At 47.0% G+C, this 27,760-nt stretch overlaps 1 protein-coding gene across 1 annotated transcript in view; it reads left to right on the top strand.

Annotated features, from left to right (window-relative positions):
* Positions 1-27,760, top strand: part of NAB2 (NGFI-A binding protein 2) — a 160,623-nt gene that overhangs the window by 34,843 nt on the left and 98,020 nt on the right. The window contains exon 2 of the mRNA XM_078688999.1: positions 2,048-2,855. Coding sequence (XP_078545125.1) covers positions 2,048-2,855 — 808 coding nt within the window. The remainder of the gene's footprint in view (positions 1-2,047; positions 2,856-27,760) is intronic.

Genomic DNA, 27,760 nt, shown 5'->3' with positions numbered 1-27,760 from the left:
AAAGTTGTCTATATCAGGAGGTTCGAGATCCAATGGAAGCTCAAAAAATCTACTCCTGAAACCCCGTAGATTCCGGAAAGAGAAAACTTACAAGCGCTCCTTCTCAGGAATGGCACCCAGGATCTGGAATGCGCTCCCTCCTGAAACCAGGCTTATCTCCTCCACTGCACTCTTCAAGAAAGAGGTGAAAACCATCCTTCTGGCCAAGATCTCCTGAACGCTATAGGTGTTGGATCAGAGACTCTGCATTGCCTTGTGTCAATGCTCACCTTGTCCTTTGGCACTATACCTCTACTTGAGAGAGACACTATTACGCTACTTCCTTACTACCGACCAATATATGATACACGTTGGGTCACTGATTCACCCTCCCGCTGCCCCCACTCTGTGCTCTCTCTATACTAAAACACTGTTATAAGCCTTCCACACACCCAAAGTGTACCTGAACACCTCTGTAGTGGGATCAATGACTTATGCCGTCTTATATTACTTGTTTACCTGACTGTATATTGATATGTTTTATGTATGTTATTATTATCCTTTCATGTTAGTGACTACTACATTGCTCCCATTACCTCTGTTCATTCCTACTGCCCCTACCCTGTCAATGTTAAGCGCTCTGATATCTGTAAGGATCTTGTTTGCGCTATATAAAACTTTGAATAAATAAATAAATAAAATAAGACTTCTTTGAGAAGATGGTGACGGAGACTGTAGGAAAATGAATCCCCTCTGTTGGGTTTCCTCTTTCCAACATGTTTGCTCTGTAGGTTGCTTCTCATTTTCCTAGCACACAGTACCGTAATGTATTGCCACAGTTACCCGAGGGGCCACAGCAAATGACTCCCTCTTCCCTGTGTCCCACCCGGAGGCTGAAACTGACAGAACACCTTGTATGCATGTGCAGACTTGGCACAGTGCCATGTAGATCAGCAATGGATTTCTTCTCTCCCATCTAAGCTCAGAATCAATGTTTTTCCCCAACCCACTATGACACCAGGGAGATGCCGCAATGTAGTGACCATGCTCATATCTCGCTGCTTTATCAACTCACGACTTGTAGAGACTATGCTACAGTCATCTCCTGTGCAGAGCCAACCTATAGCCTACTCTACTGTGGTCGTGGTGCCGCAACACTGTCTGATCTGCCGAAACACTGGAAAAGACAAAATGTGTCCTTTAAAAATGGCACTTGCTCCTCTTGAGCCTTGTTAGCTTTCTGCTTGTTTTTAATCTAGGAGACTCATATCCTTTTCGGTTTTCTTTTTGCCTTTGGCTAGTTGCTGCCGGACACCTGAAGCATTAGTCATAAGCAAGAATCTTTCAGATAAAGACAATTATGGGAACCGAAATCCGAGGGTTTCTGCAAACGCCAGTCCATAATGAACCTGTTTTCTCGGTGAACCCATTTTTCCAAAATTCTTTAAAAAGTCTCAACAAAAAAAAACGTTCCTGTCTGAGACCTGCAACCCACTTAATTAATAAGATCTGTGATGAGGAAGAGGGGGCTGGTGTTAATGACAATATGCAGACCAAGCAAATAATTTATGAGGGGTATGACCTCCATGTTCGGACAAGATGTGTATGTATCATTTTTATGAAAAGATGAAACTCTATTTATCTTTTCCCTCCACACCCCACTCATGAAAAAATTCAACCCTTACCCTCCTGTAAAGACCCACCTGAATATTGTAATCAGACGGTGCGAAACGAGACACGGCAGCACATTTGACAACCCTCCACTAGCCACCCACCCTACATCATCCAACTACCCAATGTGCTTAAATTCTCAGCAAAAAACTGGTTCACATCTTCCATTCCTTGCAAAGATGCATTATCTAAGGCCTTGCATCGCTCATTCCATAGCAGAACGGTGATACCAAACAGGGTTAAAAAAAAAAGAAAACGCTATGCATATATTTGCTGTCCTGTTTTTATTTAAAACAATAATAAAAATGAATAACATTAAAAATCTGTCTATATTACATAACATTGAATAATACCCAAATATTGACATCTGTTGTTTTATATCTTTTGAATTCTACAGATCCAGCTCTGAACAGATTACAATGTCATTACCCCGAACCCTTGGCGAACTCCAGCTCTACCGTGTTCTCCAGAGATCCAACCTCCTTTCCTACTATGAAACCTTCATCCAACAGGGCGGAGATGATGTGCAACAGCTTTGTGAAGCTGGGGAGGAGGAGTTTTTGGAGATAATGTCACTGGTGGGCATGGCCACCAAGCCTCTTCATGTTCGACGACTACAAAAAGCTCTCAGGGAGTGGGCCACAAACCCCACACTCTTTAACCAACCCGTCGCCTCCATACCAGTCAACAGCATACCACTGTTTAAGATCTCAGAGACAGGAGGCAGAAAGTCCATCACCAATGGGCATGCTAAGCCCATGGAAAATACAAATAAAGGTTTTGGGATCTCTGCAGTTAGAAGTTTCAGCCCAAAAAGCCCTCTCGATCAAGGGGATAAACTTTCCCCTTTTCAAGACATGAGACTGTGGCAAGGTAGGAGTCCCGAATCAGATGGCTGTACCGCTGACGAGGAAGGGACATCACCGTTTCCTCACAATTCAGAGAATGCAGACAAACTGGACCAGGAGACGGTTGAAACCATCTCAGAAAGTGTGAACCGCTTGTTGAAAAGTTTCCCACGGAGTGACTCAGTGGAGGTCAAGGCCCTGCTCAAGCAGAACAAGAAACTGGCCAAGACAGTGGGGCACATCTTTGAAATGGATGCTCAAGACCACAATAGGGAGGATGAGATCCGGAAGCACAGCATCATCTACGGACGATTTGACTCCAAGAGGAGGGAAGGAAAACATCTCACTCTGCATGAGGTTAGTTACTGTTCACGTACCATATGACATCCTGTGGGCATTAACTTTTATAGGAAGGAAAAGGACGCCCCTGTTTAGGAGTAGCATTAGCATCTGTTCAGTTGACAGGGTTTAACAGTTAACAGAGTTCTCACATCATAAACTTTCTAAGGAAGGAGGATATTCTAATTAAAGGTTCCTTTTAATCGAGGGTGCACATTAGCCACAGAGACTGACACAGTAGAACCAAGGGAGCCTACTCTTGTAGGGTGGAAATATCATCCTCGGGTGTTCTAACACAACATAATAGGCTACATCCAAGAGCTTTATTGGCAGTTATATGCCTTCAGAAAGTTGCACGTCCAAGCTGCCGCAGCCCTTGCAGGTAAGAGCGGTGGGGCCAGGTTGGGGGGGGGATTTCAATGATTGATGACGAGGGAGAATTAATTATTTATTTAATTTTCCTTCATCATCCGTCGAAAGCCCCACCGCTCTAGCCTGCATGGGCTGCGGCTGTGTCCAAGCTCCAGAAACAAGCATTCCGAGCTGCTAATGTTATTAATATTGTAATGCTGGTCACAACAATGAAGATGACATTAGTGGCCACCAAAGCAACATTACCAACAGGGGTCACCTCAGTGCATCAGGCATGGATGTTAGCAGTAATGTGAAAAAGGTTTTTTCAATGTGGAATGCCTCTATATATTTATTACGCAATAGCCAAAGTTAACATGCCCCTAGCACAACCTAGTTAGCAATAGGTTTCCCTAACACTGCATGATTCATTACTGAATTATCACCTTTAAATATGTTTTGGAAATGCAACTATTTGTCTCCAGGCATCAGCCTGTGAGTTCTGAAAATACCACATGTCCATCTTGAATACACCATTTTCAATTTTGCTGTGTATATTTATTAATTCAACCAAGCAAAATGTTTTAGTTTAGTAGGCTTCGCTTCACACAGGAGAGATACTTCCTGGTAGCTGGAGAGTTATCAGTAGCTCATGATCAACTCGTTGTAGAAGCCTGTACTAGAGATTAACCACTTGGCTGCTAAACCCTAACCACAGTGCCAAACCCTTTTTTGGATTTTTGAGGTTAAACCTTCCTAATTATTCTTCCACAGACGTTGTCAATGCCAAAGGTGCGCCCTTTTTGCCAACATCTTGAGAGTCTAAAGGTACCCAGGGATTGTGGGTTTCCTGGGAGGAAACCAAGAAAATAGCCAAAATGTAGCAGATTTTCTTTTATAAAAAACGTGCTAAAGAAACTGCATGTTTTTTTTCTTCTAAAAACGACACCAGCAAAAGATTTACTATGTTAGGATCACCAGCTTTCACAAACAAGCAGATTTGTATAAACACACTGTTTTTACCACAGTGTTTGCATTTTTCTAAGAAGTAGTCAATTTTTCCAACTTTTCTGATTTCAACCTAATTGTGCTTGTGGTAGAAACATGTGAAACCCACAGGTGATCCCAAAAAACCATACATTTCTGAAAAGTAGACACAACTGTAAATTAATTTAGGGGTCATTTATAACAGTTTTCCCAAAGAAACTGATCGCTGAACAAAAAAATTATGAAAATGAGTAGGGAAAATATAGCTATTGGTGACAATGTTTTCAACTGTAATTTTTTTTGTCACAATGGCTGATTTAGAAACAGCATACTGTTATAGCCCCATAGACCCTTCCGGCCGTGAGGATATCTGGAGCGTGTAGGTTCTCGAGAAACGCACGATGCCCAGACTCAGCAACTCACCTGAAACTTTGAATGAATTTTCATTGCATGCCGACCATGCAGCAATTCATATGGTAAAATAATAATGAAGGAAAATGGGTATGAAGGAAAACTATGTATTTCTGAAGTGTGCAAACGATGCCGCGTTTAGGAACAGCGGTTATTTGTTCACCTCTGAATATGAGATTACCCATACTGTCAAGTAATTCAGAGGGCAGTTTATAAAGTGTATTCTGTTTTTGCACACTGGCTTACATTTGGAAGCCACAAATGCATAGAAAGTCAATTGGTAATAAAAAATTGTTCTATTGTTCTATGTTCACACACATCTCCTGATAAAAAAATGTGCCCCACTTGTGTGGCCAGGGCCTTGGTGCTGTGACACAACACATCCTAAAACATGACATTTCACCAGAAAAATCAATGTTTTTTTACAATGTGGATCCCTGTGGCATTTAGACCCTAGCTAAGCCGGCACTCAGTGAAACATACCAAACTCAGACTTTTCTAAAAACTAGACATCCAAGGATGTTCAGAAACTGTGACTTATATGGATCCATGGCCTTTTTACCCAAAAGCCCTTGCAAACCTCAAACTCTGGTTAAAAATTGGGCATTTTCCCCATATTTCAGTAAGGGAAAGTTCCATAATTTCAGGGGTTCCTCAAATTTCCTCCCACTCAATATTCCCACATGTCTCCTGATAAAAGTTCTGGAATATATAGGGACCCACACACTTCCTACCACCTAAAAATTTCACAAGTTTTCAGATGAAAACGTTACCCCACTTGAATGGGTGGGCCCAGCGCCCGCAACAGGGAAGGCCCCAAAATGCCACACAGACAGATCATTTGTTTCCTCTCAAAACTGCTGCTTTTTTTGCAATGTGGGGAGATACAGATTTTTTCACCTGAGATCGTTCGCCACCCATATAAACCTGCCAAATCCAGACATTTCTAAAAGCTAGATAACGGAATGAGGGCAGGGTGGTGTGCCTTGCATGGCTCTCACAAGGTTTTCTTACCCTTAATGTCCTGCGAACATCAAACTTTGCCTAAAATTATGCATTTTTCTCTTCTGTGGCAGAAACTTCCAGAATCTGCAGGGATCCACAAAATTCCTACCACTTATGTTCCCACACATGTCCTAATAATAATAACGGTAGAACACTTGTGTTGCTGGGTGCCTGCCAAGGCTGGTTTTAGCGCTGGTTGCACCTGGTGCAACAATCATTTTTGGCACACCCACACCCCAAGACTCCCTCATCAGATTCTCTCACTCCCACTGAGCATACATGCCTCTCAGCTCTCCCATTAAAAGTTATTGTTAAACACATCACCCTCCCCTAAGGCCAGCACCCCACAGGTCAGCGCCCAGTGAGGTCGCACCAGTCACACTGCACTAAAGCCGGCCATGTTGCTTACGGCAGGAAATGATTAAACAAACTGTGGTAGTCCTCAATTGAAATGCAGCATGAGCTGTCAAAAGAATTAATAATCTCTACTTTTAGCAGCAGAGAAAATGGTGTGCACCACACTGCTTACACGACCAGTTAAAGTATACTGCTGGATTGTAAATGATGCTGTGAGGAGAGTAAGACCCTAAAACTGTCTCAGTTCTTCAACACTGAGTCCACTGGTGCATGCCTGAATAGGGCTGAATCATGTCCCCCTGCTGCATCAAATATTGTTTGCATAGAGGTATGTGTGAACAACTATCTTGCTGAGAAATTTGTCATCTACACAGATGTTAAAATAATCAACAGAACAAGAAGCAACTCCCGTAAAAGGGAGTTGAACAGATTGCAGTCCATCCAAGCCACCCACATCAGCTCCTCCTGTGCCCTCACTCCAGCAGCCACACATCAAAGAGACTGTGGGTAAGCTTAAGATACTGTGACCCTTGGGGCTTCCACTTGCTGCTCAGCAGTCAGTTACCTTGACTGGGTGACAACAGATGTGTCGCCATCATCAGAAAAAACTGATTCCTCCAACAATACAAAACCTCTCTGACAAATAAACAATTGCCAGAACCCTTTCCACCATCAACATTGATGCAGTGTCAGTCTCTGAATCATGCATTGGCTACACTTTTATACAGGATCCCAGAATCAGCTCCAGTGCTGCAGCAGCAGGCATACCACGTGAAGCCATACCTAAAAGTTGAGAGCAAACAAATTGAAAAAGGAAACGACCAAAAAAACAAACTGAAAAACTACTGAAGTAAGGCACTGATATTGTTTGAACAAAAACAAAATCAGACTCATCTACCAGTGAAAGTGAAAAAATGGGAATCTTGCTGCACAACAAAAGCACACAATACAAATAATATAAAAAGAGAAATAAAATGTATACAGAAGCAATGAAACAAAGTAAAATATAACACAATCCAACAGTTTAACTTATTTTACCAACTACACAACCTACAAAGAAGGAACAAAAAATAAAAACACAATAACAAAGGACTCTAATGAAACACACCCAATGCTAATGGATCCAAAAGAAAATTACCTCCAAAATCCAACTCACAACTAAAAAGCAACTTACCTACCAAAATTCACAATATATATTGCTAAAAACATATACATATTACCACTTACAACCATAAAAACAATATGGACAGTAGAAATGTAAAAACAAGAGCAACATTCTAGACATTAAAGTTAATCTGCAGTAGCTATTTCAGAAGCTGTGTCTAACTTCACACACTCCACACAATATGGTTATACAGTTGGCACATTTTCGACCTTTGCTCGGTGTGCTCTGCAGGGGGGCCACAAATTGGAAAAGTATATAGTCTAGAAACATTTATGACATAGTGACATGCACAGTGAGAAACTTGTGCTGCCTTCAGCCTCAACTCCAACTCAAATTGTGCCCCATCATCACTATGCAGGGACCACATGTGGCATCAGACAGCACTGAAAGACATCATTCGGAGAACGCAAAATCTTTTCTGAATGCAGAATGACGTAGAGCCCCATCATGAACGCCCACCAATAGCCTGACCACTGCAGCCTACTCAGTTCGCAGAATCCACTAAGCACGAATCAGTACTGAAGTACATAATTAATTAAAGAAAAAAACTAGTAGACTGCCTGAAACTGCATTTTGCAGTCAGGAAAAATAAGTCGTCTACCTCTCTTCTAGAAACACAAGGAATGCAATGATATGTTTAAGTCTCTGGAAGACTATTGTGGTTCCACTGTTGAAATTTGTTGTTTAAAATTGTTATTCTTTCGGTTTTATAAAGTTCAACAATGCAACATTGCAGTTATGAAGCAGTATACCTTACCCAAAGTTTGGGAATTCAGGTATATACATTACAAATTACAGTAGAAGTTCCGGTATTACAATGGTTTGTGTATGGGGCGTCATTTAATCTTTCAACAGTGCAGGCATGATTCCTTATGCACATTACTGATTATTGAGCACTTCATGGTATGTCCGGAGCGGGTTCCAAATTACTCCCAATTAAGATGCCTGTTGGAGCAATAGTAAGTCCAATGGCCATTTCTAAGTGTATGCCGCGGCTCCTTACCCCACTTGTCTCTTGTTTGCAGTTGAACCATCCTCCCATCTCTCATTATGCTGTTGTATGCTGTGGTGATTAGCCGGGCAGGATTAGGGTTTGAAATGAGTAAAGTGAGCAGTTCTCTTTCATTTGGTTCTTCTGGCAAGGTGTGAAATGCCTCCGCAATTGTCTGCCGTATTCTCTGATATGTCAGTAAGTCTAAGAGTGTGCATTGTGTTCCTTCCATATATTCATCCATAACCTTGAATTTAGCATTGAGCAAAAGGTCCCAATGTGTGCTTTGTCTAACTTTCTTTATCCCCCTTGCATCCTTGGTTACTTCCAGGTTCGGGTTGTTGATCTGGGGAACACCGGAGAGTATATATCTCCTACGCCCATTCGTGTTGCCAGTCTTGACCATGCCCAGGTAGTGCATTGTGCCTTGTGAATTTCTCTACCAGGTCTAGTTGGCTTCCGCATCATTGGTGTTTCGAAGGGGACTGGAGCAGCAAGCCCTATTTCTAGGTCACATCTCAGGGACTATTTAATGTTGTGGAACCACTGATGCACAAATTGAGCTTGGGCTATTCAGTATTAGATTTAAAAGTTTGGAGTACCAAAACCCCCCTCGTTGTAGGGTAACTGCATTTTATACCACGCTGTTCAAGGCTGCTGATCTTCCCATGCTATCTCAATCATCAGAGATTTGAACTTTTCAAACAAGTTCTTGGGTAGTGGGAGGTATTCTGGAACAAGTACAGGAGAGTTTAGGTAGCACTACCATTTTCATTAGCACCACCTTCCCCGCCACTGTCAATGGTAATCTAATCTATTTCTCTATCTGAGATGCTGTATTTGTCATGCACTTGCCACAGTTTTCCATAGTTAGAGTTTCCACTTCCCATTTGCATTGGATTGTATAGTAGAACACTGGGACAATTGGCAAACTTACTTGAAACTTAAGGGTGGGTGGCGAAGTGCTTTTTAGGTCGAGCCTAGCGCAGCGTGAATGCGCTGCTCTAGGATAAAACAACCTCTTGGAATCGCTCTGGACTTCCGGCCTGTGTTTTGCAGTTCCGAGCAGCGTTGCGCGCATGCGCGCACCACTCGACTAGCGGGACGCTGCAGCTGCATTAGCAGCTGCGCTTGTCTAATTAGCTTCAGCTTTCACTTTCATGCTTTCTAGTTATTGTTTGTTCTTCTCCAATGGGACAAGATCTGTCCCCTAAAACCACATCCTTTTTGGAGGTGTGTCCTCTTTCCCACCCTGACACAGACATGTACCGATACCCTTGTTTCCAAGATCTGGTTGTCACAATTTAAAACCACCATCATGAGACAAGCTTGAGAGGGGGGTACTCAGTTGTCACTATTACAAATCCTGGCAGGACCTGCTCAGTCTTTCCGCCTCCTAATGTCGAGAGACACAGTACATTTAAAATGGATACTAGTTGTAACACCAGTTACTTGCAGCAACTATAAACAGCAACACCTGTGGCTATGGGCACTATATATAAACATACTTGGTAACACACCGCTGACAGGGAGTGTCTTTGGAATACGTTTACATGCCTTGTTCTATTTCCGCTGCATGTTGGCAGGCGCGAAGCACACAGATGAAGGGTGCCGATAAAGTACAGTAAATAAAGTGGCACGTGCCAGAGGCCTGGGGATATGTTGGCAATAAAGGTTCACGAAATGGAGATGTCAGGGGGGAGAGGGTGAGTGAAGCCTTGTTGGTGTTTCCCAGAATGGGGCCATCGGCAGAACGGCTATAACGTGCTGCTTTGTTTCTGCACACACAGTTATTAAAGTACCACGTGGTGTTCTGCACCCAAAGGAGGGGTAGACATTTATTTCATGATGAAATATAATAAAAGGAACTGCTTTTGCTTGTGAATCAGCATCTTTGCAATGGACAGAAGTGAGTGGAAGTTAGTCCCCAGAGGGTGAAACAAGATACTCAGCAGTGTAACAAGCCATGCACACGCGTCACCGATGTGTCTGTTAGTAACCGCCATTTAAATGATGAGAACAGAGCATGCATGTGCACATGGAAGGCACATGCTAATTCTGCAGTGACGTCACTTAGTGTGAGCACGCTTAATCAGAACAGAGCAGCCTGTTCCTAGCTCGTGCTGTACAGCACCTAGAGGCTGCCTATTATAGGGACGCCGGACCCAGAATACTAAAGGGCTCGATTCTAAAAACAAACAAAAACAAACAAGCATTGGCATAGCCAATAGGTCTCGCCTTTCGGACCTTATATGTATTTAGTTATGTAGCACAATATCCTTGCTGCAACATCAACTGTTGCATGGATAAACACTTATAATGTCCCAAAGGCGAGACCTATTGGCTATGCCAATGCTTGTTGTTAGGGATACTGACTTAGACCACTTTTCCCGTAATCCATCCTGTCTACCAAAGGTGATTATTTACCAAATTATGGGATTAAAGATACACTCAGGATCTTTCATTAGCAGCAGCATATCATCTGGGTACATTGAGGATGGTTTTCTATGACCCCTAAATTGAATCCCACAGGAGTGATGGAATTCTCACAATGGACTCCTTTGTCATGACAATAAGGGTGACGATAAGTGGACAGCCATGTTGTGTACCTGTACTTATCTATAAGGTTGGGCAATGTTGATTATTGATTTTAATTCTGGCTTTCAGATTTGTATAGAGCAAATTTATTCATTGTGACATGGTTGTGCACATACGCACTCTCTCAATCACAGTGTGAAGATAGGGCCTTTCAGTGGAGTCGAAAGCCTTAGCCACGTCTAGAAATGTGGCTACTGGGTATGGAGGATATCTGCTGTTTACCTATTGCAGATGAATCACAACTGGTCTGATCTAATCAGGCTTGGTAGTATGGGAGAATTATTTTAGCTGTCATTTTGGCCAGGTAGTTGTAAACGACATTGATTAAGGATAATGAGCGGTAGGAGTCACAAAGATGAGCAGTTTTGCTAGGCCTAAGCAGATCTAACTCAGAACTTTGGATATTGCACTTTGAAACAGGATACTTATCATAGTACAGTTTACATTGAGATATTTAGGCACATAAAAGAACCGCTGCAAACGAGCTGGGTCTCATCACGTCACAACAGGGATAAACTAATGTATGCGGCTCCCTTCACTTCCACAGAGGCGAGGAGACCTACCGGGCACTGTCATTGGGATCATCTCTCCAGTAATTGAGACTCTGATAGAGACTTCTAGCCGTAGATTCCTTACCTTAGAAAAATCCCCTGGCGTCAGACTGGATCTGGAGATTTTTTCTGAGCTGTACCCCTGTGTGCCGGTAAGCTGCGAAATGGGTGCCGAAAGAGATATATATAGGCACCACCCCAGCACGCTAACATCAATTCCCTACTTTCCGTGCCAGTCACCTCAGATCCTGAGAAGAGCTACCCCCCAGTCTTTGTTGACTGACTCTTTTTCGACAAATCTTTTGAGACTTTGTTTCCTGGTGTGGCAGCGATGTCCACAAGAAAGGCTGGTTTCAAGCCTTGTGGTGCCTGTCACTGGCAAATGACGGACCCACACCTCGTCTGTATTTGGTGCCTCAAGTGCAGCCATGACTCCAAGCCCCGCACCGATTGTCATGCCATGCACCCCAAGGCCTTGAGGGAGCAATCACTTTAGCTCTTTGCTGCTCAATGCGGGATGCCGCAATGATCTCGATTGAGAGAAAGGTCCCGGGATTGGTCTTGGAGCCACTCAAGGCCACAGTCATCACAGTCTAAGTCATTCGGGTGTTTGGGTAAGTACCCCAAATTGAAGAAAAGTAAGAAGTCGAACAGGGCTTCAACTTCGCCCCGTCTGCTGAAGTCATCAGATGAGACAAGAGAAGGTCAGCATTTGAGGCCTGACTCCTTAGTTGAGTCTGTGCCTGGGCCATCTCTGCCCGTTACTGAATTTCCTCCAGCCGGAGGTACCCTCGTCCAACTTCATGAATTGTAAGAGGCATTGCACCTCATATTTGGGCGACCTGTCCCCACTGGTGCATCTTCAGGCCATGTGGGCTCGGGAGGGGCCCCTACTGGTCTCCCACCACTAGGCTCACCTCTGGCGCCAGTTGGTCCCCTTGAATGGATCAAAAGCGGCACTGGTTGAGCTGCCTCAACCTTCCCCTGTGTCAGCTCCACTCAACCCAGTCTCCGTACTCAACCCTTATGGGCGTTGTCGAACACCAATTCCAGCACTGGCTGGGTGTATACCACCCAGACCAGGGCCTGTGTCCTATTCCTTTGGGCTAGGACTTGGAAATGATTGGGAGGCGCCACTGGATGCTGATTAATTGCAGCCCCTAGATTTTGCAGAGGACACTGGGTATGATGATCTGGCAGATGCCAGTGGACTGGACACCTCTCCAGATACGACTTGGTTTCTCTTCCTACCATGGCTACGGAGGAGGGAGCCTTAGTTGTTATGGTGTTGAGAAGGGTGGCGGATATCCTAGACCTTCAGCTGCCCACTGTGGCTGTCAAGACGAACGTCTTGACAGAGGTGCTTCAGACTGGAGTCACCCCATCTGAACCACTTCTCCCATTTAGCAAAATCCTCATGGATGTCCTACTGCAGGCCTGGTCCAAACCCTGCAGAAGGGCTCCTGTGAATAGGTCGATTGTCCACTGCCACGTCCCTCTCCATGGAACCCCAGTTTCCTCACAACACACCTCACCCTTGAGAGCTTGGTGGTTCAAGTCTTCACATCCAAAGTAAATCTTGGAGCATTCCCTACCACCTCCCCGGACAGGGAACCCAAGTGGGTGGACACTTTGGGGAAAAAGATGTTCTCTTCCGCCAGACCGATGCGTCCGTCAGTGAACACTGTGTGCCTTTTGGGCTGATACCCCCACTCGTCATGGGACTCGGTTCCGCAGATGCTCGGAGAAGACCCTAGCCATACTCTCTCAACCTGACAGGAGAGATACAGGTAAGTTCACCATTTGCTGTGGGCTGGATACGACTGGCTTGCTAGGCAGAACGGTATTATCATCGATGGCATTGCGGCACCATGCCTGGCTGAGGATGACTGGCTTTTCTGGGGTGCTCAGGCCTCGCCTATGGACATTCCCTTTTATGGGCAGGCCAGGTCCTTGGGCCTTTCCATGGCCCCTATTCACACCCAATCTGTCATTCCCTCCTTTTTTCAGCCGCATCTGACCCGAATAACCACAGCGGTGTGCAAGTTTCACAGCCTCTGCATGGCCGAGGACTTAGTACCCACAGACCTTGTGGGTCAGGCAGCCAATGATCTGGCCAGTCCACCAGCCTCCTGGCAACCATAGCCTCCGACCCCTCATGGTCTGCCCCCTTATCATCATGAGCACCTAGTGGGCGGCAGAATCTGCCATCACCTGCGCCGCTGGTGGTCTATCAGGTCGGACCAATGGGTTTTGCTGATTGTCCAGAGGGGCTAATCCCTCCCCTTCGACACTACCCCTCCACCGTGCCACCTGATTGCGGCAGGCTGACAGAGGACCATCTTTTTCTGCTCCGTCAGGAAGTGATGCCTCTGTTGGCCAAGTGGGCCATAGAGAGAGTGCTGATGCCAGAAGTAGTTTGTGGTTGCTCTTCCAATTACTTTCTGGTGCCCAGCAAATATGGAGGCTTTCATCCTATCCTAGACCTGCTCCCTCTCAATTTCTTCCTCAAGAAGGAGAAGTTCAAATGTTCATGCTCGCTTAAGTCTTATCTGCCGTGGACTCGGGAGACTGGATAGTAGCGTTGGACTTGCAGGACACATATTTCCACATTTCTATCCTCTCGGCCCACAGGTGTTACCTGCGGTTCACGGTGGGCCACAAGCACTTTCAGTTTGCTGTGCTCCATTTTGGCCTCACCAGCCCCCTCGGGTGTTCACCAAGGGGATGGCTGGGGGTGGTTGCAGCTCATCTGTGGAGATCAGGGGTGGCAGTCTTCCCCTATCTCGACCACTGGCTGTTGAAGACGGGCTCATAACTGGCTGCTGACTCCCAGCTCCAGAGAACGGCAGGGCTTATGCATTCCCTGGGGTTCATTATCAACACGTGAAAGCCAGACCTGACTCCCTCTCAAACCCTCCCGTTAATCTGAGCTGTTCTGGACACATCGCAGTTTCGGGCCTGCCCTCCTGAATGGGGAGTCCAGGATATTCAGGCTACGATACTGATGTTTCAGCCTCGATCCACGATTTCAGTGAAACTGGCTCTGAGGTTGCTGGGTCTCAAGGCCTCTTGCATCCTGCTTATGTCACATGCCGGCTGGCATATGCGTTCTCTGCAGTAGGACCTGGAGTTCCAGTGGGCTCAGCATCAGGGAAATCTCACAGCATGGTCCAGATCTTGGAGGGAGCTGCACAAGATCTGCAATGGTGGTTAACGTACTGTGATTGGGTCAGCAGCAGACCCGATATGACAGTGGTGACAGATACATCACTCCTGGGATGGGGCTGCCATCTGGAAGAAGTGGAGATCAGGGGTCTCTGGTCTCTGGCAGAATATGGGCTACACATCAACCTTGTGGTGCTCCGAGTGAGCTGGCTGGCATTAAAATCCTTTATACCATCCATTGAGGGAAGACTAGTGCAGTTGTCCACAGATAGCACCACCACCATGTGGTACTACAACAAGCAGGGCAGGGTGGGGGTCATGGACACTTTGACAGGAGGCACTGTGTCTCTGGACTTGACTGGAACAGCAGGGTATTTACCTGGTTGTTCAACACCTGGTGGGCTCTCTGAACTCCAGGGTGGACAAACCCAGCCGAAGATGCCTCGCGAATCACAAATGATGTCTCCATCTGTAGGTGGTGCAAGGTCTCTTTCAGCAGTGGGGAGTACCTTGGTTAGATCTGTTTGCCACCGCCAAGAACGCGCATGTTAGCAGTTCTGTGCACAGAAGAATCCAAGGCAGCCCTCGCTAGGAGACACTTTTCTTCTTGAGTGGAACTCCGGCCTCTTGTATGCCTTTTCGCCCAAACTACTCCTACCCAGAGTTCTCAAGGAGATCAGGAATGACAGGGCCCAAGTCATCCCTGTGGCTTCAGACTGAGCTCGGAAAATTTGGCATCCCAAGCTGTTGAGCATGGCCATCAGTCCTCCGATCAGGCTGCCCCTTCGGGGAGATCTTCTGTTGCAGCAGCAGAAAAGGGTTCTCCACACGAACCTGACAACACTCCACCTTATTGCGTTGAGATTGAGCAGCAACAATTGACAGCCTTCAACCTTCCGTCTGAAGTCTGCAATGGTATTCCGGCTGCCAGGCGTCCCTCCACCAAACGCCTGCCATTGGGGCAAGCTTGTGGCATAGTGTGCCAACAAACAGGTTGATACCCTTTCTGCTTCTTGTTCTCAGGTTCTTCTCTTTATTTTTACCCTTACCCAGCAGGGCTCTGTTCTGGGCACCTTAAAGGGTTATCCTTCTGCTATTTCAGAATTTCTGCGGTTGCCTGACCAGTCATCCCTCTTCAAATTCCCTATTGTGCATGGGTTGTTGAAAGGTTAACAACATATGTTTCCACCTTCTCATTTTATCATGCCTCAGTGGGACCTTAATCTTGTCCTGACGTGCACTTCCTTTGAGCCTATGCAAAACTTTTCTCTCAGACTCCCTACCATCAAGACTGCCTTCCTGGTGGCAATAACTTCTGCCTGTAGGGTCAGTGAATTTCAGGCTTTTCATCCAAGCTTCCATACTTGAACATCTACCCAGACAAGCTGGTTCTAAGGACTAGACATCCTTTCCTCATGACGTCATCACTTCCTTTCATTTAGGCCTGCCCATTACTATGCCTACTTCCTATGCTCCGCCACATCCCTCTAAGGAAGAGGTACGACTTCACCATCTGGACCCAAAACGCGCGTTGTCCTTCTACCTTAACTGCCTAAAAGAGTTCCAGGTGGACGACCAATTCTCCGTGGGATATATCACAGCAAAGAAGCAGACCATCTCTCGATGTATTGTGCTCAGCATTAAAATTTGCTACGCATTTGCCAAGAAGCAACCCCCTGATGCTTTGCATGCTCATTCCATCATAGCAAAGGCTGCGACCCCTGTGTTAGCATGCGGAGTCCTGGCCCTGGACACACTGGCGTAACAAACCTTGATGGGGCCTCCCTGCAAGGCATGTGGAGGGGCCCCCTCCGGGCTCAAGCACGAGCTCTGCAGCCGGAGTGCTGTGCTGAGGGGGCCCCATGGAGCGTGGGGCCCCATGCACCGCGAAGGGTGCGGGGGCCTGTGTTACGCCCCTGCCTGGACATCTGCCAGGCGGTAACGTGGGTTTCCTTGCACACGTTCACAAAACGCTACTGTTTAGACAGTCAGGTCCGTTGGGATGGGCACTTTACCCTTTGGTCCTGCAGGATTTTTTGGTATGAAAAAGTTTTGCAGACCCACCTCCGGGAGGTATCGCTTGGGTATCTATTCTTAGGTAAGGAATCTACAGCTAAAACTCTCTTTCAGATGGACAAGTTACTTACCTTCTGTAACGCCTTATCTGGTAGAGACTCCATCTAGCCACAGGTTCCTTACCTACCCACCCATCCTTCATGGTCTGTGAGTGGATTTCTAGGGACAGGGTTTCCCTCGTCTAGGCCACTAGTTTTCCACACCAGTGGTCAGTGGTTTTCATGGCTCCTCGCTCATGGTGTGGAAAGTCTCAAAAAGCAACTGACATCAGGCTGGGATAGCGCCTAATCTGATAGAGACATTTAGCCGCAGATTCCTTACCTTAGAATATCCCCAGACGTGAGACTGGAACCGGAATTTTTTGGCAGCAGCACCTCTGCACGCCGGGGGACGGCGCCACATGACCCCCCCCCTGACATCGTCCTCGTCCATGACATCAGCGAGGTTATATAAGTCCCTCCCAGTGCGCTGACGTCAGTTTCCTTCTTTTCCGCCTGCAACGTGGATCCGGAGTGAGCTCCTCTGGCCTGTTTTCAGGCCTCATTTTGGACGTTCGCGTCGGGAACAGTGTGTGATGCCTTCGGGCTTCAAATCTTGTAATTCTTGTCCGCGGCAGATGTCCACGCCAGACCCGCATCTTTTTAGTATGTAGTGTCTGGGGGAGCACCATGACTCCACTGACTGTGAAGCCTGCCAACGTCTGGAACCGAAGTCTCGGCGGGAGCGCTGTATGAAGCTTCTCTCCGCACGGCTGTACCGGTCGGAGTCGTCTCGCCCCCCCCCCGGCCTCGTCGTCGTCTGCAGGTCCCTCTACTGTCCGGTTCCTGAGTAGATAGCCCTCTGGGATCCGGGGCCATCATTCTCTACTTGGTAATTCGGGGCACTTGTCGCCTAGGTCATCGACCTCACCTTCTTCTGTTGTCAGGGGCTCTGGTTCCCAGAACTTTCTGGACATGCACTCCTGATGGGCGTCCCACCTCTATCCGCCCTTTCCTGGTGTGGGAGCGACTTGGGTCCAAATGGAGGCCTATGCTACGACCTTTCAGGCCTCCCTTGGGTCCTCTCCCGTTCCTGGGGCGTCCTCGGAACCTCCGCTTCTTGTGGGGTCTCCGACGGACTTGCGGCCAGGTTCGCCCCCGTCATCAATTGAGCCCTTGCCTCCCAGGAACGTTGGAGATGTGGTGTTGTTAGTGCGCGGCCTGACTGGGTCCCCTTCTACTCTCCACATTGGGTCGTTAGGCGTGGCCCTCCTGGGTCCCCCTCTTCGTCCCACGGCGCCTCTGCCACGCTGCATAGCCCAGCGCGGCTCCTGGTGGCACCGCCGGTGGTTGCCCGTGCTCATAGCCCTGACTTGAGCACACCCCAGCCTTCCAGGCAGGCGGCCGCCTGTCCGGAGCTAGGGTCGGCTCTGTCCCAACGCCGCAGGCTCGCCTCCTCGGCTCCACCTCCGCTCCTTTTTCTTGAATCAAAGCCTGCTCTGGATGAGGTGAAGCCTGCACCGGGGCGGCGCTAGAAGATTGCCTCGCTGGCCCCGGCTACCTGTTCTCCTTCAGGGGGGGAGCTTGTCATAGTTTCGGCGCCGGCTCAATGCCGGAGGCTGCCGAGTCGGCGGCTGACGAGGCACAATCGGCGCCGCCACGTGTCGTTTTGAAGCCGTGTCGGCACCGTGTTCTGGATTCTTCTATAGAGGCCTCTGGAGAAAGTGCAGCGCCGCATTTTCGCCCGGCATTGCCGGAGCTTTTGCTGCCAGTGCCCCCCTTAGAATTTGTGGAGCCTCCTCTTGAGCTCCCAGATCCGGCAGGCTGTTCGCCCGGTCAGGATCCTCATTCTTCCATGGGGCTCCCTTCCGTGGGGCATTGGGCGCACCCTCAGTGTCTTGGGAGGGTCAGCCTACAACCCTCCCCCACTGATGAGCTGTTTTCCCCTCCACGGAGTGCTACTGAGGCTGGTGCGGCTTTTTTGAGAGAGGTCGCTTCGGCCACCCACATCTTGAATATGCAACCCCCCTCTACCCCCTTGTTAGTGGACCCCTTGCTGGAGGTCCTCCACCAATGGTCCGGCAATGTGGAGCCGATTGTGCCTTCAGAATCATCCCTCTATGATGCCCTCTTGGGTACCTGGGTCCGACCTGCTTCAGGTGATCTGGTGGCACGCACAGTTTTGCACCGCCACCGCCCAGCTCCACATGATCCGGTCTGTCTTTTTGTGCAGCCTGATGCGCAGGGGTTTGTGTTACAGACTGCCTTTCCTTCTCTTCCCCCCTCTAACGCTTCCTCCCTCTCTGGAGTCCAGGTGGCTTGAATCCTGGGGTAGGAACGTCTTTGCATCCACTAGAGAAGACCTTCAGTCTTTAAATACCGTTTGTGTTTTGGCTCGGGCTACTTCTGCCCTGTGGGACTCTGCAGAGTCTTTGCTTACTGCCACCTCCGAAGGTGCTCGCGTTGATCTTCTTCACTCCATTCGGGATGGCCGCAACATGGCCGAATTCACAATCCGTTCAGCCTTAGATACTGTGGATTCTTTGGGCTGAGCCATGGCGAGTACTGTTGCCTTAAGGCATCACACTTGGTTGCGAGATAGTGTCTTCCCTGAAAATATCCGGGAATGTCTGGTTGATTTACCCTTTGATGGGGTTTTGCTCTTTGATGCTCACGCCAAGTCGGCGGTTCACCGGCTGGTGGCGGGCTTTCATCCTCCCACTTAGGTCCTTTTAGGCCTGTCTTCTGTGGTACTTTTTCATTTTCTCATCCGTTAGATGCGCTCTGTGTTTAACACAGGCATTGAACCTTTAGCTGCGCTCTGTGTTTAACATGAGCAGGTAGCTTTACATCTTCTTTTTATGTGGTCAAGTGTGTTTACCCTTGTATTAGCATCTCTTGGATGCATATTGCTTTCAGTTGCCTTTTGGCCTTCTGTGGCCATATTTCACAGGTTGCTGTGTCCTCTGCTTTTGGCTTTCAGGCGCGGAACTCTGTTCATGGGTTCGGTTCGTTGCTGCATTCTTTTTGACCTGGCTTTTTGCTCTAAGAGGTGTCCCCTGTTGTCTGGGGTGTACATACTCCATGTGGGGTACTTGTACGCTATTATATAGCTTTGCTTATCTCACCTGGGCCTGGAGATGATGTGGGCTCCATGCGCTGATTGAATGTCCATTGTACGGTGTTCTATGTTTTTCCTTGGTGCCATCTGATTTCGTCATGGTTATCCATCTCTTTTGGAGGTTTCATGGTCTCCTCTTCGTAAACCTACCTGCTCTTCAATGTGCTGGGTAAAGGTCTGGTACATACTTTATGTCTACATGCCGAATGCCTTAGTATCCTCTTCCTACATGGTCATGGTTGCGAAGTTTGGACCAATATCTCCATGTGTGGGGGAGCCCTTTTTAGGTGGTTGCAAGTTGCCATAGGTTCCTCCTTGCTTCCACTTCCTGGAGTGATTTTCCAATTGTCATATGCTTCCTTTTTGGTGTTCGACACTATCCGTCTTTTGGACTGTTGCTCTTGGATTTTAGGACTCTTTCCACCATTCGTTGACTTGGCGATTTTGACCTTTCCCTTTGGATTGACCTACTCTTGTTAGAACTACTCCTGTGGGACAGTTCTTCTGATGGCAGTGGTCATTAATTACTGTCATCAGTTCTATATGGTGGTTGTTCCTCCTTCTGGCTTCGTGCTGCCCGGTCACGCGCTCTTCTGTTCCTGTGTAAGCCACTTAGGGTCTCTATTGCCGTTTGCCAGTGGCTTATTCTACCTGCTTCAGCGGGTGAGGGGTTAATGCTATTGCCCCTCCTTACCCTTTTGGGGTTGGGTGTGCGCTTGGCATGCTTCTTGTCCTGTTGGCTATCTCCAATGCATTGCTCAGGTTCTGGCTTGCCTTTGGGCTCTTGCCACCGGCACTTTCGGCCTCCTTTTATAACTGGTCTTTTAGGCGCTGGTTGCATCTCTTCAATTTCATTCCAAGCTTGGGTTAATGCACTTTTCGTGCACCATTTAGCGGAGAGTGATCCTTCTTCCTCTCTCTCTCTCTCTCTTCTGGGGATCATACCATTCTACCTGTCATTTGTGTACTGGTACGGTGTGGCGCCATTCTGGCATGTTGTCAGATATCTTTTATCCTGTGACTTCTGCTCTTTGAGCTGCTGGGGTTGCTGTCGGACTGTTCTGCCGCGCAGTTTTTCCCCTTTATCCGTCACCCTGTTGCCAGATCATATGCCTGGCGCTTTCTGTTGTCCTGTCGCAGATCCGCCCCCCTTTTGGGGTATGGCTGTGGTATCTATTCTAAGTTAAGGAATCTGCGGCCAATGTTCCCTCTAATCTTTTTCCTCTGTGTGCGGCAGTGTAGGGTCTCTGTGCGCTGCAGCCGTGGCTATGTGCACCAGGAACCAGACTGCGCGTGTGTGCAGCGCCAAATATCCTTCCAAACTTTTGCTCAAAAAACTGAAAAGACTGTGCATTTCCACACATATTAGTCAGTTATTTGGAGTGAGAAGGATAGCGGAGGGATAGAAGGGGAAGAAAGGTTTGCATTCATATAGCACCTGTTACCCCTAATGGGTGTTGAAGAGCTTTTCTGACAAGTAGCACGCTACTCTGGAACCCATAAAGTATTAGTGTCGAAAATTAGTATAGTGAAATATGAAGTAATTCGAGTGGTGTATATTTTATTCAGTTATTTTGATGGAGAAGGGTAGGTGGCGGGATAGAAGAGGGAAAGAGGTTTGTATGTATATAGCGCTTGCTACCCCAGATGGGGTTTTGAAGCGCTTTTTTGGCGAGTAGCATGCTACTCTGGAACCCATGAGGATTAATTTTGAATTACTATAGTGAAATATGAAAGTAATTTGAGTGGTTCTATGTTAGTCAGTTATTTGGATTGATCAATCTATTATATTTAGTAACTGCTGAGTGGGGTACAGTGATGAGAGGTCTGTGCTGAAAATTCTGCTTCACAGAGCCGGAGGTGTAGCCAAGTAGTCTGTCCCTTCCCTTCTTTGTACACTTTGGGGTTAGGCATTTACCTTGCATGGATGGAGTGTGTGCCTCTTGTTCACTTATTTATGGATCCTTTTTGGCTGTAGTAAGTGTGGCATATAGGTGGGGGATCACTGACTTTCTGCAATAACATTCATCCCTGCCTTTGTTGCCCAGTTGTTGCAATAAGACCGCAATAGCAAACTGGTCATGAAGCCAGTCACTGCACCAGATGAACATATTATAGGCCTGATGCTTCCCCAATTACCGCACAATTCTTTATTGTTTTATTTTTTTGAATTTTTATTTCAGGTTTTCACAATATTAGCCACTTCTCTCTGCAAAGACAATTTAGAACTTAGTTCTGGCTGTGAAGTGTCCAAGATGGAAGATAAGTTGACCTTTCTTAAATTGCCCTGTATCACCAATCTAAGCCTTCCAACCAATATCCTGCCCTTATGTTTCACAATTCCATGACTTCATCCACCTTTACGTTGCTGTATCTATCTGTGGTGTCCACCAGGCTCTGTGAAGCAGAATTTTTTGCCCACCTTTAGAAACGGTGATGGCTGGGACAGCGTTGTTAATTTGTGCTCTATTCATGTAAAGCAATGCAAGATGTTGTGTTGAAATCTGCTGGCAGAGTATTCTATACAAACTGAACAATCTGGCACCCTGTTTTATTCACAAAGGTTCAGTGTATCTATGCTTGCATACTTGAATCTGCAAAGGGAGTGCCAGAAAGGTCCCCGCATTCACCAAGCCACAAGTTATCACAACTATAACTTTTGTGATGTGTTAAAGGAATGTGGACAAAACACAGTTAATGTGTTTTAAAAAAAATAAAGGGAACCTAGCAACCACACCTCCTCCCTTACTAAGCTGCAGTATGGAAGCTCTCCTCCACAAAATGATAGCCTTTGGCTTGTTAGAGGAGTTTAGTCAAAATGAATATCACTTTCCATAAGTTGTTAGCAATAGCATGAACAACTGTTCTCTACAACTGAATTATTGTTTTATGCTGGTAGCTTGAGGGGTGTTTGTCCTGTAAAGGAGGGTGTTTGTGGAAGATATTCCTGGTCCTTTCCACACTGCCACAAAACTCCTTTACTAGATGAGGCACAACCAATGTTGAAATGAGTGACTGACTTTTTTTTTACTGTTTATTTGTAAATAAAGCTTATGTCATTGGGTGAAACAAGTGTTTGGTATCTCTGTTTGCCTTACCATTAGTTAGATAAGACGTTCATTTTTCAGGACTAGATTTGGGAAATGTCGGTGCCACCAAATGAGGTTTCATGTAGAGGTCCCTCGTTTTTTATTTTTTTTAAATAAGGCTAGCTATAGAATGTAGTATTCTTAGAACATATTTGCCTTGTAGTGCATTGGCCCATTTTCATAGGTCTAATACTTGTTTTGTTCCTAGCTCAGAATAAAGGTGGACCACCCATATTCTTATGCTGTGCAGCAGCTGCTCCTTAACTGATCAGTGATGCAGGCAGAGTGAAGTGCCTTCTAACTGAGCAGATCACAGTGGGAGGGTGAGTGGGTGGTGATTGGGGACTCGTCCAGCTGATGGTAACTTTGCGATGTGGAGCAGCTGTACACCAAGAACCAAACCCGTTTTTTTACAGAATAAAATTTTTTCTAGCCGTGTACAGCACAGTTTATACTTTTAGTCAAAAAAATCTCATGAGTTATTTGTGGAGCTGGGGTTGAGACTACTGGAGCTCCCATCTGGATGACGACGTCAAAAACTCCTGATCCAGGAACGTAAGAAGCCATAGGCCAGTCCTCTAATTATTCCTGTGAAAAAAGAGAAGTTACGTACAGGATCATCAGCAAACTTAGCCTCCCCACCGCTCACCTTTGTTCCAATGCTGCCAGCAGAGCGTGTTTCAAGAAAGGCTGAACAAACACACATTGAGATAGGGAAAAGCTACAAGCATGGCGGGAGGAAGGGAACCTGTAAGGAATTGAGAGGGATGGGAGGGGAGAGGGCAACATAGGAAAAACAATGTTTTTGCCACAAAGAAATGACCCGCTGGAGTTACGAGCGGAGTGCCAGCAAACTTTGCCTCCTCACCCCCTCTCAGCTATGTTCCTAATGCTGCCAGCAGAGCATGTTTCTAGAAAGGCCGACCAAACAAGCAATTAGAGGGGTGGGAGCTAATTATTCCTGCAGTAGGAGGTGTCGAGATGCAGGGGCTCTATGACTATGAAGGGGTGAAAAAATGACAAAGGTCATTAACGTGCAAATGGTCTTTTAAAGACCTGTGAAGTACTCGGGTGCGACTGTAGTGTGCCCGGGAAGCTGTCTCAGCCCGGGGGTCCACACACGACGGGGGGGAGGGAGGGGTTGAAGCAGAAGCCCTTTGAGCACAATGGGCTTTGCGCCCCTGCAACACCATGTCTCTTCCTCTGCCTCCAGCCTGGATTTTGGGCCGCTCACGTTTTAAAAGCGGCGGCGTGAATGTTCTCGTAGGGATGTCTCATAGAGTGCACGCTGAATTCAGGGCACTGCACGCTCCGAGAGACCATCGTGCGCGCGTGCCCACGTGCGCACCTTGGTGGGAACAGTGGTCTCGGGTAGGAGGTGAAGAATTTGTTTCAGGGATCTCAACATCCCGAAACAGTTTCCTGCAAGGGCATTAATCAAAGGGATCAAAGGAAAGCTCCTCAGGTTCTTAACCTTGGGCTTAGGAGATGGTAAAGAGCCCAAATTATCTGTCCTCCAATGTGTTGGACCAAATATTTAGATGCTTGCCCAGGACTAGAACCTCTGTCTTCTCAGCATTCAACTTTAAACAGTTAAGGTCCATCCGGGTTGCAACATCTGACAGGCACATCTGGGGAGAGGAGGCCATACGCTCATTGTAGTCAGATAGAGTGATGACAAGTTGAGTGCCATCAACGTATGAAATAATGGTGAAACCTTATTGCTCAATGATCTCAGCCAATGGGCTGACATAAGCATTATGGAGAGATGGACTCAATAACGAGCCCTGAGAAACGTCTTGATGCAGAAAGCACGTTCATGACTAAATGGTTTTTGTACCAACTGAAAAGTGCACCCCAGCAAGAAAGAGGACAGCCTTGTAGTGTGATGCCTCAAATGCCCTAGTTTCATAACTGCTTGACCAAATTATTATGGTAGCACTGAGATTGAATGAGTGCCATATTGCCCTCATCCATAATTCATCTTGCAGATTCAGAGGCAAGTAGCAAAGCTGACACTCTCCGCTGTGTGTGGGACGGAAGCCAGATTGGATTTAGTGTAGGAGCTTATTATCCTCCGAAAACCTGGATTTATGTGCTTTTCTGCTAACTTACAGAATATAGGCAACAGTGAAATGGTCTGGTCATTTTCAAGCCTAAATTGATTCAATAACGTTTTTTACAACACAGGAACCACCATTGCATGTTTCTATTGTTGAGGGACATAGCCAACCGACAAAGAGACATTGATTACTTCGCGCACCGCAGGTTGAGTAAACTTGCAGCTCTGATCCAAGATGGTGGAAGAGATTGGATACGCAGGAGAACCTGATCTGACCTTAAAGCAGAGAGAAGCCAGATCGGTAGAGGAGATTAGGTAAAACTGTTGCAACTTGGCACTAGCGGGTGACAGATCAGACCACAGATCCTTCTGTGGATGACACCTAGCCTCAGCAGGAAAGGAGGTATAGATTGTTTCTACTTTCTTTCACAAAAAAGGAAGCTAGTGCATTGCAACTCACTTCTTAAGGCAAAGAAGAAGGTGAGACAGCAGCTAATGTAATTAGCAATTTTACAATCTGAAATTATTTGCGTGAAGAGATATTAGCAGCTGTAATCTTCAGTGAATAGAATGCTTGCTTCGCCTGAGAAATAATCTGATGGTCGGCTTTAAATGCTGTCTTGTAATTTGCTTTACAACAGGGGTCCTGTTTTTTTTGCCAGAGGCGCTCGAGCCTCTTACACTTCTGTTTTGAGACAATAAGTTCATCATTAAACCACCCTGCTGAGGGTTTGGTCTACGAGCAACTTGTTTGCCAAGGTCGGCAATTCTGTCATTAGCTTATTTTAACCAGCTGTCCAATTGAGTACTGGCTTTGCTTACATTCTGATCCAAGTTTAGACTACTGTTTTTCAGGGCCTGATTAAGTCTCACCGTAGTTACTTTATACCACTTCTGAGTCAAAATGTGAGCACGCATGGAAATCGCTGTCCTCCTAGCACAGAGTAACTTTTTATGAATAGCTAACTGATCTGACAATACTAATGGAAAAGGTGTACCGACCTCGAGTTTGGCCATGTTCGTTGAACACGGTCAAGAATATTAACCATTTTTTGTGCGGGATTAAATACTTGCTGATGAAGCTGTAGACTCTCTAGGTCCCCAGTAATAGTACTAGCTCTCTGGCAATTTGCGTCATCAAAATTAATATTAACATTTCCTAAAATCATCAAATTAGAATAGCGCAGAACTACGGGAACAATATGTCTGCTAATGAGATGGGGAAACGAGACACCAGCCACGGAGTACGATAAATGAGAGCTCTTGACCCAACAAGGTTTTGTGAGCGGGTCAGAGAGAAAAATGCAGCTTCACAGCCTGTAACAGAGAGGTCGGAGAAGGGGTATTTAGGATCACTTTTAAAGATTATTGCACAACTCTACCCCCCCCCCCCCCGCAATAATCTATATTGCCTAACAATTGAATAGCCTTGTGGGATAGCCTGGAGAATGTCAGGGGAGGAGTCCTCTTTGAGCCATATTTGCCCCCAAAAAATGACCCGCTGGAGTTACGAGAGGAGTGCCAGCAAACTTTACCTCCTCTCCCCCTCTCAGCTATGTTCCTAATGCTGCCTGCAGAGCATGTTTCTAAAAAGGCCGACCAAACAAGCAATGAGAGGGGCGGGAGGGGGCTAATTCTTCCAGCAGTAGGAGGTGTCGAGATGCAGGGGCTCTATGAATGTGAAGGGGTGAAAAAGATGACAAAGGTCATTAACGTGCAAATGGTCTCTTAAAGACCCGTGAAGTACTCGGGTGCGGCTGTTGTGTGCCCGGGAAGCTGTCTCAGCCCGGGGGTCCACACACGACGGGGGGGGGGGGAGGGGTTGAAGCAGAAGCCCTTTGAGCACAATGGGCTTTGTGCGCCTACAACACCATGTCTCTACCTCTGCCTCCAGCCTGGATTTTGCGCCGCTCGCGTTTTAAAAGCGGCGGCGCAAATGTTCTTGTAGGGACGTCTCAGAGTGCGCGCTGAATTCAGGACACTGCGCGCTCCGGGAGACCATCGTGCGCGCATGCCCGCGCGCGCACCTTGGTGGGAACAGTGTCTGCGGCTAGATGTCTCTATCAGATGTACCTTCGGTAACGATGTATCTGGTAGAGACGTTGTCTAGCCGCAGATTCCTTAACACCCACCCAGCCTCCCCGTTCTGCGATGACCTTTTCTGGTGGTGTTCTCCGCTGACTTCTTCAGTTGCCATTGGGTTTTATCTTCAGGGGGTTCAGGTTGGTGCACTCCTCTGGGTGCTTTCATATACAGTTAACCTCTGCTGAGGGGCTTCTTTTCTGATATATGGTACCTTTGATTCACAGGAAGGTTTGTTTTCCTCTCCAGTTCCCTTCCCTTCAGTCTGCTGTAATGCCTCAGGGTCCTAGTCTCCTCGTGGTCATCCTCTTTGAGGGTCGGTTGTGCTCTGTTTCCTATTTCTGTGTTAGAGGGGAAAGGCCAGTCTTTTCTTTCTTTCCTACAGTGGACTGTTGTTCTTGCTGTGTTCCGTTCTTACTGGACGGCACAGTTCCACATGGCACTATCAGTCTAATTCTGTCTGTTGTAATATTCTTCCCTTGTTGCACTCAGGAAGGGGCCTCCGCTTGACCTGCGGGGCTCTTTCTCACAGTCTCTACTTCTATGTGTTGGCGGTGTCTATTCTGCCCTTGGGATGGTGTCTTCCACCACCCCCTTCTTTATTCACGGAATTTCATTCCTCGCACACTGTTCCCATACTTTCACAGTTTTTAGTTGGTGGCTCCGCGTTGTGCCGCGGAAAAGTTTCTCTGAAGAAAACTGAAGTCAACGCGCCGGGAGGGACTTATATGACCTTGCTGATGTCACGTACGAGGACGACGTCAGGGCGGGGTTGTGTGGCACCGTCCCCCGGCGCGCAGAGCTGCTGCTGCAAAAAAATTCCAGATCCAGTCTCACGCCTGGGGATATTCTAAGTTAAGGAATCTGCGGCTAGACAACGTCTCTACCAGATACATCGTTACCGAAGGTAAGTAACTCGTACTTTAGGCAC

Source organism: Lissotriton helveticus, chromosome 1_1, assembly GCF_964261635.1.
Source record: "Lissotriton helveticus chromosome 1_1, aLisHel1.1, whole genome shotgun sequence".
Lineage (NCBI taxonomy): Eukaryota > Metazoa > Chordata > Amphibia > Caudata > Salamandridae > Lissotriton > Lissotriton helveticus.
This window is presented reverse-complemented; position numbering and strand designations above follow the sequence as displayed.